This window comes from Zootoca vivipara, chromosome 5 (assembly GCF_965207765.1).
Source record: "Zootoca vivipara chromosome 5, rZooViv2.hap1.1, whole genome shotgun sequence".
Lineage (NCBI taxonomy): Eukaryota > Metazoa > Chordata > Lepidosauria > Squamata > Lacertidae > Zootoca > Zootoca vivipara.
In genome coordinates, this window is record NC_142588.1 from 91,600,626 (window position 1) to 91,615,684 (window position 15,059).

Sequence of the window (15,059 nt, forward strand, 5' to 3'; positions counted from 1 at the left end):
GTGGCAGCCCCTGGGAAGGTAAGTGCAGCGGCTGGGGACGGGGTGGGGGTGGGGAGGAGGACTACTTGCCCCTCTCGCCTCTTCCAGCTGCGCCCCCCCCCCCAGTGCCGCTTCTCCGGCCCGCCACAATGTCTGAGGGACAGTGGACTGGCCCATGGCTAAAAAAATTTGCCGACGCCTGCTTTAGCATAATACAAATGAATGAAAAGTAGCTTCAGAGAAATGCAAACACTTATATTTCCAGGTTGCTGCCTACACAACGACACAGGAAGCAACATGGAATTAAGCATGGCAGGTGTTCAAAACCTGGGCTATCGGGGTATCTGTGATAAAGCAACAAAGAGTCTTGCAGTTCTTAATAAATGCGTTTATTATGGCACAAGCTTTTATGAACCTCAGCCCACGAAGTGTGATCTCCACAAAATGGTGCCCAAAGCGGCTCACGACATGCCAGAAGAGTCAGGATAACATTTCAAGAGACATACTAGGAACAATTAGATTCAATACTGTCAATAATTAAATGCAAAGGAACCAACCCCTACTGAGTTGTATAAAACACTACAAATAAACTAACCTAATTTAGTCACTTAAAAATGAACAGGAGAGAGAAGAATGCCTAAGAAATAAATAAAATGGCAGCATAAGAATTGGGGGAGGCAGAGAATTGTCATTCCAGAAAAGTGTGTGGCAATTAACTTGCAAGCATTGGATCGCAGCCACACCTGTCATCTTTAGCAGCAACAAACAGACAACACGGTAATGCTGGCAAAACAATGAAAAGGTTGTACACCTGTCACCTTTGTACACCTGTCACCTTTGGCTGCCTTTCCTCCCAGCTCCCACTTGGCTTTTCTCTCTCAGCCGCTTCTCCATCTCTTACCTGGAGAGAGGGAGAAGATGGCCATTCACTGATTCTTTCCGGGAGGCTTCTGGTGCAAGCTGAAGTTCACCTGAGCAACAGGTAACTAAGGTTGAGGGTGGCTGAGCCACTGCTGGCAAAGAGAATGGATGAGATGGGCTCTTCCAACAGCTCCCCATCTGGCCCACCCAGCTGCTCCTGGAAGGAGATTGCAACCAGGTTGGGTTAGCGTGGAATTGCGAGGATCCTGTATGGGTGCGGCTGACAGGTACCTACATTAATGGCTTCCACATTGACTTCCTTTTCTGCGTCTGGAAGGCGGAACTTGAAGGCACGCAGCAGGTTAGCGAAGAAGATGAAAAGCTCGATCCGTGCCAAAGGTTCTCCCACACAGGACCGGCGCCCTGTAGGAGAATCGAAGGAACAGAATTGCTTCCATGAAAGAAAGACACAATTCCAAGCCCTCGCCTACTGTGTTGGACATGCTCGTTTGATGTTACCTGATTACCATCAAAGGTGGTCTGTCTTAACTCAGAAGCCACAAGGTATCACGGTATGGGATTTCACCATTAACTCTGCAACCTGGGAAGGAGAAGGGTTAGGTTCTTTACCTGTCGAAAAAGGCAAGAAGGCTTTATTGCTCGCAAAACGGCCAAACGAGTCGAGGAAATGCCCCGGGTTGAAGGTCCAAGGGGTCTCCCAGTACTCCGGATCATACAGCGCCGAGTGGAGGTTGGGCAACACCAGGGTCCCCTGCACAAAAGGGAGCAGGAGAGAATTGCTTCGGATGAGTTTGCAAATTGTTGCCATCAGAACATCCTTGTTCTTTCTGGAGATAATTTTACTGTTTTATGCTTTTTGTATACAGTTGTACCTTGGATCTCGAACAAATTGGCCCCCGAACAATCAAAATCTGGAAGTGAGTGTCCCGGTTTTCGAATGATTTTTGGAAGCCGAATGTCTGACGGGGCCTCCACGGCATTTGACTGTCTGCAGAAGCTTCCTGCAGCCAATCAGAAGCCGCGCTTTGGTTTTGGAACATTCTGGAAGTCGAACAGACTTCTGGAACGGATTCTGTTCAACTTCCAAGGTACAACTGTACTGCTTTAAAACAAACAAACAAGCAAGCAAAAACTGAACAGCGTATGAATTCTATGAAATAAATAAGCAAAAAAAATTTAAAAATGAGAAGCATGATTCAAAATCATGTGAAACAACTGATGGGCAATCCGTTTTCCAAGACGGGGCCTTGTCTGCCCTCCATGTAAGCAAATAAACAGGCTGCCTGGAGGAACCCAAAACATCCCAACTCCTGACTGGTGCCAATAATGGTCACAATGATTATTATATTTATTGTATGTTTGTTTATACCCCGCCTTTCCGCCCGTGCTGCCTTTGGGGGAAAGGAGCATCTTGTACCTTTTTAAGGGGGAAGCCCAGCAAAGTGATGTCCTCCAAGCATTTCCGAAAAGGCCCGGTGATGGACACATTGCAATAGCGCATCACCTCATGAAGTACAGCATTGGTGTAGGGCACTTGAATCCGGTCCTCGTAAGTGATGACGTCGGAAGGTCTCAGAACGGCGTCTATTTCCTCGTGGATTTTATCTGCAGATAAATAATTTCCCTAATGGACGCCAGCAGAATTCTTCTTACTTGTTAGCCTTCATTTCCTCATACCATCTCGTTGATTTATTTTATTTTATTTATAAGGGTGGAGGACCTGTGGACCTCCAGATGGTGCTGGACTACAACTCCCATGATTCCTGGCCATTGGCCATGCTGGCTGGTGCTAAAGGGAATTGTAGTTCAGCAACATCTGGAGAGGCCGCAGGTTCCCATTTCTGCCCTGGAGCCTTTGGACTTCAGGCATATGGAAAATGGGCAGTCATAAGCTGATTCATTTATTTCAACAAGTTATATATTGATTTACACACCCCTGGAATGTGCCTGGAGGTGCCTGGCAGGAGGAGAAGATTCCATTGCTCAATATGAGCATCTTAGCACTAAACTGAATTCCACCCTGAGTTACAAAAAACAAAGCCAGTTAAAATTCACCATAAAACCAGAAATGCCTGTTAGAATAAAAAACACCTGAGGTTTCAACACAGAGGGCCTCTCTGATCTCAGCCTTTGCAGAGCTCCACAGGATTGGGCCCACAATACTGAACGTCCAGCTCCTGATAGTTGCAGGCTATAGCTGTGAGCCACAGAGGGCCACTCACTCTGCCACAGACCTCAGTGATCAGGCAGCGATATAGTGAATTTGTGGTCCTTGGGGTAGCCTGACCCTAAGTTGTTAATGTGCCTTGTAAGTTAATGCAAGGCTGTAGAACAGGCACCCCCAAACTTGGCCCTCCAGATGTTTTGGGACTACAACTCCCATCATCCCTAGCTAACAGGACCAGTGGTCAGGGATGATGGGAACTGTAGTCCCAAAACATCTGGAAGGCCAAGTTTGGGGGTGCCTGCTGTAGAACATACTGCCCCAGACCATACCAATATGCTGTGGTCACCCCGCTTGCTTTTTCACTTTCAAGCTCTCCTATTTCTTTCACAGCCGCATGGCAGGCAGAATTTCCTCCAGTGCAGTTTTCTGGATATGGAGACACATCGACAGAGACCCTGGTTGACTTTCTGCCTGCGGCAGTTCAGCAGGCAGTGAAACCCAGCTCTTCAAGGTTCTGCCTAGACCTGTTCATTTGGCTCCTGTTACAGGAGATTCACACCCTTCCTCCAACTCTCTTGATATTTTGCAAAATGCTCTGCAAGTCTGACTGACTTTAGGTCACTGCTCTTTAATCTGGGATTGCACAATTGTCAGCTTGCTTTGTAATATTAGGAGTTTCACACATGTAGTCAACTGAACGTGCGATTTTGTTATTCTGCATTCATTATTAGCTAGTCTATTTCTTGAATGCATTCAATATATTTTTTTGAAAAACTGCTGTTCAAAACAAAATCTTTCCATGGCAAAATACAGCATTTAAAACTATATTAACTGTAATGAACAGCAGCATAAAAGTTTTACCGACCCTCTACTTATGGGTGCTTTCTATATGGGGGCCTTGCATTGTATTGAATGTCCCTGGGTGTGTTTCTTGCTTTGTTTTAAACAGCAGCCGGGTCGTCCTAGTCAGGATTGAAACTCTGGCAAGTGGGAAGCTGATTTTCCTCCTCCTCTCTCCATGGTCCTGAAAAAAACCTGCCCCCTTAAAGTTGCTATTGACCCCAGTAGCTGAGTCCCATTCCAATGCGAACAGTAGCTTGGGGTACTTAATGTCAGGAACGCAGGGGGAGAAAACTTAGTCTTGCTCTTAATCATGCTCTGCATCAGAGGTACCTATTGGGAGTGGGAGGGGTTACCTAGGGGGGCATTAAGAGGCCAGGTGGCAACAGAAGAGTGCTGGGCCAAGTTAATCAATTTTGTCAAATTAACTAAACTTAATGATTTTCATTGGATTTGGACTAAATGTGCAACGAACTGTTACTGCTTTGAATGTTACTGTTACCTAGGGGTTCAGTGGGGGTTGTTGCTATTATTCATAGAATCATAGCATCATAGAGTTGGAAGAGACCACAAGGGCCATCCAGTCCAACCCCCTGCCAAGCAGGAAACACCATCAAAGCATTCCTGACAGATGGCTGTCAAGCCTCTGCTTAAAGACTTCCAAAGAAGGAGACTCCACCACACTCCTTGGTAGCAAATTCCACTGCCGAACAGCTCTTACTGTCAAGAAGTTCTTCCTAATGTTTAGGTGGAATCTTCTTTCTTGTAGTTTGAATCCATTGCTCCGTGTCCGCTTCTCTGGAGCAGCAGAAAACAACCTTTCTCCCTCCTCTATATGACATCCTTTTATATACCGGTATTTGAACATGGCTATCATATCACCCCTTAACCTTCTCTTCTCCAGGCTAAACATACCCAGCTCCCTAAGCCGTTCCTCATAAGGCATCGTTTCCAGGCCTTTGACCATTTTGGTTGCCCTCCTCTGGACACGTTCCAGCTTGTCTGTATCCTTCTTGAACTGTGGTGCCCAGAACTGGACACAGTACTCCAGGTGAGGTCTGACCAGAGCAGAATACAGTGGTACTATTACTTCCCTAGATCTAGATGCTATACTCCTATTGATGCAGCCCAGAATTGCATTGGCTTTTTTAGCTGCTGCATCACACTGCTGACTCATGTCAAGCCTGTGGTCTACCAAGACCCCTAGATCCCTTTCACACGTACTGCTCTCAAGCCAGGTGTCTCCCATCCTGTATTTGTGCCTTTCATTTTTTTTGCCCAAGTGTAGTACTTTACATTTCTCCCTGTTAAAATTCATCTTGTTTGCTTTGGCCCAGTTGTCTAATCTGTTAAGGTCATTTTGAAGTGTGATCCTGTCCTCTGGGGTATTAGCCACCCCTCCCAATTTGGTGTCATCTGCAAACTTGCTCAGGATGCCCTCAAGCCCATCATCCAAGTCATTGATAAAGATGTTGAATAAGACTGGGCCCAAGACAGAACCCTGTGGCACCCCACTAGTCACTACTCTCCAGGATGAGGAGGAGCCATTGATGAGCACCCTATTATTGATATTAAATTTTTGTACATCTTTACTTTAGACCATGTTACGATAAATGTGGAAATTGTTCTACTGGGTTGCGTACTTCTTGATGCATTTTCTTCACGTCAAATGTAAACCTCTTCCTGTTGTAAGCCGCCTTGAGCATGGTTTTAAGTATGGGAAGGCGGATTGCAAATAAAATGATGCAGATAATGATGCGTGACCCACCTTGAACATCTGGATATTTTAACAAGTAAAGCAATCCCCAGTACAGGGTAGTCGTGGTGCTCACGGTCCCTCCAATCAAAAGGTCAACTACAGTTTGAACCAAGTTGTCTTCATTGAAAGTCGATGTTGGGTCGTCTTTGCTCTGTGGGCAGAATGCACGAAGGCTTAGTGGATCCCTGTCCATCACGAGCTGCTTGTGAAGTTTCCTTGGCCATTTTGGCAAGCCAGGCTTGGAGGCAGAGCCAGGTCATGAGTCAAAGAGCCATTGCTGAGCAGTCAGGGCTCCCGAAACTCTCCTTTTTCTCTGCAGCTACATATAACCCACCTCCAGCCTATCCCTGCCCTCCCCCCAAACCTGGGGAGGGGGAATCTTCCAAATAACAAGCAGCAGCATTCAGAAGGGCAAGCACAAAGCTATATTTATCGGATATTGTCAAATTTTTGCCCCAACTTTTTTCCTCTTTGCTGCTTCAAAATTGATTTTATGCTGCTGTGCTTAGGCTGGCTTGTAGACAGGGGCAGCTCAAAGACATTTTGGCACCTGTGGTGAACCACAAAATGGGGCTTCCCCACCAGGAAAGAACAGGGAGTGAAGATCCACACCAGAAACACGGGGGGCAGAATCAAATCAACCTGACCTGATGGTTGAACTGGGAATCAAAGGCCGTTGTGTGGGGGAAAGGGGCCCAGCCATGCCAGGTGGGTGCAGACCCCAGGAGACCCCAGAGGGCAGCCCCTGCCATTTCCTTCCTAGGGGAGGAAGGAGACCAGCAGACCCTCCTATTCACCAAGAGGCTGCTGTTGAGGTGGTATTGTGAGGGTGTGTGTGTGTGCTGTGGGGAATGCAGATCCGGCCTCCAAGGAGTGTCCCGCAGCCGTTGCTACAAGTGAGGCATCCCTTTGGCATGAGATCTTGATAAAAGAGAAAACATACAGAAATGAAGGATGAAGAGCAGGTAATAGACAAAAGAGGATAGAAAACCAAATGTGAAAGAAGGTGGAAGTCTGGTTCGGTGGAACTAAAGGAGACAGATAATAGGAAAAGATGTTAAGATAATAAAGGGGAGGGGGAAGGGGTTTTTTGATTGTATTTTGTGAAATAATTGTTATTGGTATTGTAACTGAGCTTAGTCTTGAACATACATTGATATTATTTTGGTATGGATATTTACTTTGAACAAGAATATATAAGCTTGTACAGAGGATTATGCATGAAAATTAATAAAAAGTATTAAAAAACCCCACAAGTGAGGCATCCCTTGGAGGCGGGATCTGCTGCCACCGTGGATCGCCCCACCTGAAGCAATCGCTTCATCTTGCCTCCTGTGGACCAGCCCTGTTTGTAGATAGTTTCTCTTCTGCTGCTTTCTATTGTTGCTAACTAGTTTAATTGTTTTGGACTCTGGACTGCATTTGGCACTGAGGTTGTAAACCGGCCGGAGGACTTCTGAGGTTCAGTGAGTGGCATATAAATGAAATTCATCAATACGGAGGTGGTACACATTTAGGGCCCATTCAACCTCAGTCAGGGCCCTCGTGGGCCTTGCTACCGTGATTTCCAGAGCAGTAGGGATTCCATCCCTAATTTCCAGCGAATTCTGGGAATTGTAGTTCTGTGAAGGGAATGGGGGCCTCCGCGCGACTGTCAGGACCCTTAACAAACCACAGCACCCAGAATTCTTTGGGGGAATCCGCAGCTGCTTAAAGCAGTATCACAGTGCTTTAAATAAATAAATAAAACTTTAAAACATTGTCCAGTAGCACCTTAGAGACCAACCAAGTTTGTTCTGGGTATAAGCTTTCGTGTGCATGCACACTTCTTCAGATAGTGCATTCAATGTTTGGTTTGAATGTGTCCTAAGCTGTATTTAAGACAGCTGTATTTAAGGTGTATTTTAAGCCGTATTTTAATTAACTGTTTGTTTGTTTGTTTGTTTGTTTGTTGTTTTCTATTATGTTTTATTGTAATTCATATTTGGTGTTAGCCGCCCTGAGCCCATCCCTGGCTGGGAGGGAGGGGTAGAAATAAAGATTATTATTATTATTATTATTATTATTATTATTGTTGTTGTTGTTGTTAAAGCTGGCTAGCTGGCTGTGGGTGAAGCAACATCAGAGCCCGGCTTGTTCTTAGCAGCCATGCTGAGCCCTTCCCAAGGCCGCTTTGCCTCAGGAGGACAGGCATGGTGATGAAGCTGGACAGAAGCCATGTTCTTACCTTTGCCATTTGGTCCAGGTAGAGGTCAATGAGATCCTCTGGTTCTTGACCTTCCTTCCATCTTTCCTGGTGGCTTTGGACCTCGTCCTTCACAAGGGCATGGAGGAAGTTGTTGCATTCAAACGCTTGTTGATGTGACCCTTGTAGGCGGTGCATAATCCACGGGAAAACATTATATATCTGTGGCAACAAAGGAAAATGCAGGTGAGGAGGAGGAGTGTCGTGAAATTAAGTCCAAGTGAGCCAAAAAATGGCTCTGAGAGAACCTTAATGTGCTGGAAAGGGGAGGCAGGCCATTTTTCAGAAGAATGCAATGTTTCTGCAAAGGAAACAGATCGAGTTTGCAAAAGAATAAAAAGGAAGGCAGCAGCTGGTTGTGCCAAACCCAAAAAATAGGTGGAGTTTTGCAGCATGCACTGTGTGAGGTGAGAACACAAGGACCCTGAGCGGAAATGTCCCTGTTTTCACTTAATTTGAGGAACCGTAACGGAAAACGGTTTTCAAGAGGACAAGAGCAGGAATAGAAGGAAGCTCACCCCACCCCTGAAAGAAGCTGGAATGAAGACGATCAAATAGGTGGCTTTTATCAATCGGTTGAAAGAGTCGTCCTCACTGGCGAAGCGATGCCCAAACAGCAAAGAGCAGATAACGTTGGCCACAGCGTGGTTTATGGGGGTTTGTGGGTCAAAGGCTAAACCTGTGAATGCAGGAAGTATTAGTGGCAGGGTACACACACTCACACACCATCATCAATGAATTATTGTAGGATATTTCTTTTTTTCTTCCCCTCCCGCTTATACCATACATTATAGTTCTCCCCCCCTTTGTATCAATATGCTCAATGTTGTTTGTATTTTGCATTTATTTTTTAAAATAAGAAAGTTTCTTTTTTAAAAGCAGTAAAAACACATTTACAACCAGAAATGCCAACACTGAAAAGGCCCTCTCTCTTGTAGCGATCCTCATTTGTTTCATTTTGTCCACACTCCGCCTTGCATTCATATGTGGCAGAACTGGCAGAAGATGAGTTCACACTCACAAAACAAACCTGCTCAATGTATTGGGCAGGGACTTATCTCAAATTAAGAGACAATTGAATCGCTTGGAAACATCTGCTGTGCAGGGCAAGCACTGCTAGGAAGCTGCATCCACCTCTTTGCAAGATAACCAGTTATTTTGGCAAGTGCATCAGCCGTCAGGTGAATTCCAGAGGGATGGGGCTGTTCCCTTTCATTTCTGCACAGTTGTCTTCCGAGTGCCTTGCAGATCGGCCCATTGCAACAAGGAGCCCCAGATCATGTGTCGTGTGGAGAGGGCTATCATAATCAAAAATTAAAAGCTGCCTGGTCGTGAGTTTACCTTCCTTGCTTGTCAGTGCTGTTAGGAGTTGGTGGGCTTCATTGTGAATTCTGTGTTCCAGGTGCTTCTTCCCCACCCCGAGGCTTTTTAGTGCCATCATGGCAAAGTATTTCTGCTGCTTCCAGTTATGGTTGTTCGTAGGATAAATGCCTGTGTGACACAAGAGAAAATCCTTTTTCTGTGTCAAGCAGTGCAGCTGTAATACGACGGGCGTATCATATGACATATAAATTGGTTCAAATGTACTTCCAAATGGATGTGTAATACTTGAGATTTTTTGTTCACCGCTACCAGGAATGTATAGTTTGGAATATACTGTGTCTGACGATGTCAGCGGTAACCAATTTATATGTCATATGGATACCCAATATGAACTACAGTATATGACTGAATACATTGAACTGATGTTGGAATGAATCACGAGTGATATGACATTCATGGTTGTGTTATTTAAGTTATTCTGCGTTATATGTTTATAAATTAGTGATTGAAGTTATTCTGCGTTATATGTTTATAAATTAGTGATTGATTATAGCAGCCGGTTACGCTTGTTGTATAATTGATCCTTGCTACTCGTAACCTAGGTTTGTGTTGTGTGTGGCAAATTAACTATGGCACAAGCCAGTCTTGGCTAACCTGGTGCTCTCCAGGTGGCTTGGATGGGCTAGTGGGAGTTGTCATCCAAAACATCTGGGGAGGACCGGATTGACAAAGGCTGGCGTGAGCTTTCTAGACCACAGTCCACTTCGTAAGATGCACAGTGATATCCTCAGCTACTGGCAGGATGGGAAGCAATGAGGTCAGAGGGGAATGCATTGCAGAAGGCACAGACTGTGACAATTAAGTTATTAGGCAGTCACAAAGATGGTTAACATCTATTCTATTCATAAAAGCATTAAAGTAAACAGTTTCTTTTAATATCCCTGAAACTGGATTCCATATTCCTGATTCATGTTGTTCTCTCTCTCTCTCTCTCTCTCTCTCTCTCTCTCTCTCTCTCTCTCTCTCTCTCTCTCTCTCTCTCTCTGCAGGAAAGCTCTGCAGTACCTCTGTGCCAGGAGTTTACCAAATTTCTTCTTGTCATGTGTTTGTTCAAGGCGTCAGAAGGACGCCAAAGATCTGCTCTAGTCTAATTCCCAAGAAAAGAATAATATCGGTGTTTACCTTTATCACCCATCAGATCCTTATAGAAAGGTGAGAGCGCTCTTCCCGCCGTCTCTTCCGAGTGAGTGACAAGGCACTCTTTCACTGCCTTGTATCCATTCAGCACGACAAAAGGCATGGTTCCCACCCAGACGGTGTAGATGTCTCCATAGATGTTTGCCAGCTAGAAAGTTCATTATCGTTGTTGTTTTTTAATGCAAGAATATAAGATAATCCCTGCTGGATCAGGTCAATGGCCCATCTAGTCCAGCATCTTGTTCTCACAATGGCCAACCAGATGCCCACAGGAAACCCAGAAACAGGCCCTGAACACAAGAGCAACTCTCCCCTCCTGCCGTTTCCAGCGGCTGCTGTTCAGAAACAGTACAGTCACCAGATGTGGAGGCAGAGCATGGCCATCCTGGCTAGTAGCCATTGATAGCCCTCTCCTCCTCCATGAATTTGCCCAGCCCTCTTTTAAAGCCATCCAAGTTGGTGGCCGTCACTGGCTCTTGTGGCAGGGATTCCATAGTTTAGCTATGCACAGCGTGGTTAAAAATGGTTAAAACCACAGCTGAAGAAGTGAGCTGAAAGGAGATTTTCTGGCATTATTTTTTTTAGCAAGGGATCACTAAAGGATTGGGGTCCGGGAATTATGCAGTTCTGTGAACCACAAAGCTCTGAGTTCAGATTTTGCCTTGACCATGAAAAAATTAGGAGACTACTTTCTTATGGACACTGACCTGCCTTCGAGGACTGTTACGAAGATTTCTGAGGTCAGGAACATGAAGCCCTTTAACCCAAAATCACTGCAGGGCTGTTCACATGCAACATTCAATGAAGGTACAATCTATGTACCTTGTGCACAGATATTTGAGCTGTACAGTCATCTAGTTGGTTGCTATAGTTGAGCTGCAGAATCATAGAGTTGGAAGGGACCCTGAGGATCATCTAGTCCAACCCCCTGCAATGCAGGAATATGCAGCTGTCCCGTAGGGGGATCAACTGTGACCTTGGCGTTATCAGCACCATGCTCTGCTGCCAACTTTCTTTTTGCTTTATTGCTCAGTTGGTTAAACTGAGCAATAAAGCAAAAAGGAAATTGGCAGCAGTGGGACAAATCAAGAAGTGCACACTCTTTCACACAAACTCTTGTACACATGTGGTAACAACTACGTGTGTGCAGTGCAATGTGTAAACAAGACTGGGAGCAGCTAGTATGTACAACATGGAGTGGAGAAGTAGCAGCTAGAAGGGGTGCCAGCCCTACCATGAGGCATATTGACATTCTGTGAAATGGGCATAATCCCATCCCAGCTGCCCAAGCTCTGCTGCCACATGACCACAACCCTGGAGCAGGCCTAGCAGCTACTTTTGCTCTGGTCCCTGATGCTGGCAGCTATCTGGCTGGGCACTCCAGGACCAAGCCAGTACCCCCCTTGGTTGGGTGTGCCACAGCTGGCTCCTTGGTGCTGAGTCCTGGAGCACCAATGGTGGGGCTTCTTCCTCAAGAACTGCAGCACTTTAAGAGAGAGTCTCAGGTGGTGGCATCTGCCCTGCCAGGTTCTCCATTTGCACTGCTGGCATTCAGAAGACCAGGTCAGGTTGGCTGCCCACAGGCTGCTGCCAGGCCATACGGGGAGATGCCTTGCATAGCGCTTCCCAAAAGTCTTGCCTCGCAAAGTCTCCTGAGACTCTCCTGGTGAAGTGCAGTGCGACTTTGGTGACTGTGCTGCCTGTGGTTGATGGGAGTCGAAGTCCAAAACACCAGGTTGGTAAAGGCACAATTAGAACGTTTATAATTGCTCCTAAAGAAGGAAACAGTGTTCTGGAGTGCATTGAGCTGTAATCAACCTTTTTTTTTGGGTTGGCACTTCTGAGAAGTTTCTCCTATTTGTATTCTTTGTGTGCACATATATACAGACTTACGAATGAACAGATGCAAACATGTGCAAATTGACGTGGGCCCAGTCCATCCACCACTAGGGGGAGCACTCCAGCCTGAGGTGCAATGCTGATCATGTGCATAGCACTAAAACTATGGGTTTAGCATCGCGGATGTGAAGGGCAAAGGGTACAGAGAGCCCCCCCCCATCCTGAGGAGCAGCTCCTCCACCAGCAGTAGCGCCAGCGGGCAGGGGGAAGAGTCCAGTGAGGAAGGAGGAAGGAGGAGACGGGGCTCTGGCAGCATAGGAGAGCCCCTGCTGCACGTGGGAGAGGAAGAGAGAGAGAGGGAAGAGGGGGAGAAGGAAAACATGGAAAGGAGACCCCTTTTCCCTCCGGTTCCGGAATTACGCAGGAGGAAACGCGGGAGGAGATTTGGGGTGCCCAGACTCTTATGTTGGAAGAAGACGCGGAGCGCGCCATTCCAGGGTTCTGGGTCAGACTAAGCGGATGTATCCTGTATAGCTCTAGCACTGGAAATAGCCTGCACTTAATAAAAGCATGAAAAGGCAAAGGTCTGGAGAGTCGTTACTCTAGAGTAGTCGCAACGCATCGCCTGTGACAGCACCCAAACTGGCCCATGATATATTTGCCTGCATGGTACTAAAGTAGCAGCCAGAAAACGACTGTGGAGATTACCATCTCTCCTTCCTGGGGAGTTCTTTTCTTCTAGACAGAAGACTTATTTGCCCTTGGAGAGACTACTTAACCGACTTCGGAGTGTCTCGGTAAACAAGTTGCTTTTTAAATAACCTTCTGAGGCTCACCTCTGTTTGTTTGGGCTGAAGTAATGGGTTCTTGCTGGCCACTGCCTCATATTGCCTTCTGGGGAGGGCACAAGATCTCTCCCCCTGCCATGCAGCAGTCAGCTGGGAAGCTACTAGGGCAGGAGCATAGGAAACTGCCTTCTACTGAGTCAGACCAATGGTCCGTCTAGCTCAGCATTGTCTACACTGACTGCCAGTGACTCTCCAGGGTCCCTGCAACTTTTTTTTTTTTTTTACAGAAAATAAAAATCAAGGGACCCCAGAGAAATTATTTTTCTTTTGGGAGATGAAGGATTTCTGATCCAACTCTGCTGGGTTAAAAGAAAATACAGTGGTACCTCTACTTACAAATTTAATGTGTTCCGAACGCACATTCGTGAGTCGAAAAAATCCCATAGGAATGCATTAGGAGAAAAAATTTGTAAGTTGAAGCAACCCTATCTAAAAATTCGTGAGTAGAAAAAATCCTATCTAAACCGCATCCAAGAGGGTGGACAGAGCTCCATTCGTAAGTAGAAACATTCATAAGTAGAGTTATTCATTAATAGAGGTACCACTGTAGTGAATTTTTTGTGTGTGAGAGTGCAGTATTACACGGAAAAAAAGAAAAAAGAAAATAGTGAATTTGGATAGAAACACGAGGCGCCAATAAAATAGGCAAGAGGACTCAGTTTTGCAATTTTCTCTTTCTGTATCCTCTTCTTAATTATCTTTGTTTCCCCCAGTTTGAAGGTCACTAACTTTGTTCTAAACACACTTTGCTGACCTGATCTAATCCAACCCTCCTTGGGATGGGGGAGAAATTTGCTTCCGTTTACTCGTTAATATGAAACTCCAGAACACTTAACTTCATGAAACCATGACATGAACCGAAACGGTTATCCTTTGAAATTTGCACCTCTCTCAGTTTTGCCATGTGGTTCCCCAGACAAATAATGTGACCCAAAAATGTGTATATTTGGGGAAAGTGTGCATCGAGATGCATCACATACATTAGTGGATATAACATGCAAGAATGCATTACATATGGGGAAGCTGCTTTCAAACTTGTGTCTATTGGGGAAATTTTGCAGAAAAATGCTGGAGAGGTCTTTCACAAGGACTTTAAATAAAATGGTATGCCGATGCAGAAATCTGAACTTAATATCAGAAAAGTGAGAAACCAAAATGGACAGGTTTGACTGTCTCTAATCTCTCCCCAGATGTCTTCGGGGGGCTCAACCAATATAACAGTAATGATCAAAACGATGCTTAAGTAAGCGCTGGGCAAATGACCCCACGTTATCCTGCCCCCGGGCACCATGCCTTTGCCCCCCCTTCCCCCGCCTGCCCACCAGCCACTGCCAATAATTACCTTAGCAAGAATCTCTTTCTTAAGGGAAAAATTCAGGAGCCACAGATTGCCAATAACGGGAAGAGGCGTCGGTCCTGGGGGGAAGTGGCTCCGTGCCCATAGCAGCTTCAGAAACTGTATAATGAAGAGAGAGAGGACTGTGAGTAGGAAAAGTCCACTTAGCCCAGTCATCCCCCTAAACAGTCCTTTTCATCTTTCTTTGGTCTCTCCTTCAGAAAAACCTCCTGGTTCTAATTATTGCTAAGAGATGTCTCTCCTGCAGACACACTGTCCCTCTCCCTCTCTCCCTTCCTTTTTATTTGGTTTATTATTATTGTTGTTGTTGTTTTAAAAATCGTATCAATGATTAAGCCACGCCTACTGTGCATTCTGAGCTCTCACTGGCTCAGCGGCCGGTGATGAGGACAGCTGGGCAGGTCTGGAGAAAGGAGGGATGAACTCCCAATAAATTGCGGCCCTGGGCTTTTCGACAGATGGCACCACTTTACTCTCAGGAAGGGATGAATGACTCTGTGTCAGCGTTGCTTTCTCCCAGATTCTCATTTTTCCAATCTTAAATTCAGTTCTTCACAGTTCATGATTTATTTATTTCCTTAACTCCTCATGAAAATTCACCTGCACTTTATCTTGATGCATGC

The 15,059-nt window shown here is 45.7% G+C and overlaps 1 protein-coding gene across 1 annotated transcript; it reads right to left on the bottom strand.

Annotated features, from left to right (window-relative positions):
• Positions 1 to 357: 357 nt before the first annotated feature.
• LOC118093863 (cytochrome P450 2J4) lies at positions 358 to 14,671 on the bottom strand. The gene is made up of 9 exons (XM_035133639.3): positions 14,422 to 14,671; positions 10,378 to 10,540; positions 9,214 to 9,363; positions 8,391 to 8,551; positions 7,855 to 8,034; positions 5,637 to 5,778; positions 2,279 to 2,466; positions 1,471 to 1,612; positions 358 to 1,263 (listed from the first exon to the last, which is right to left on the bottom strand). Exons 1-9 carry the CDS (start codon positions 14,590 to 14,592, stop codon positions 1,085 to 1,087), a joined length of 1,476 nt encoding a protein of 491 aa, XP_034989530.1. The 5' UTR covers positions 14,593 to 14,671; the 3' UTR covers positions 358 to 1,084.
• Between the last annotated feature and the right edge of the window lie 388 nt (positions 14,672 to 15,059).

Coding starts and splice junctions, on each gene's coding strand:
- LOC118093863 (XM_035133639.3), bottom strand. CDS start 14,592: ATGACTGGGCTAAGTGGACTTTTCCTACTCACAGTCCTCTCTCTCTTC. Junction 9,364..10,377: donor GGATCTGATGGGTGATAAAG/GTAAACACCGAT, acceptor TGTGTCACACAG/GCATTTATCCTACGAACAAC. Junction 8,552..9,213: donor AGCACTGACAAGCAAGGAAG/GTAAACTCACGA, acceptor CTGCATTCACAG/GTTTAGCCTTTGACCCACAA.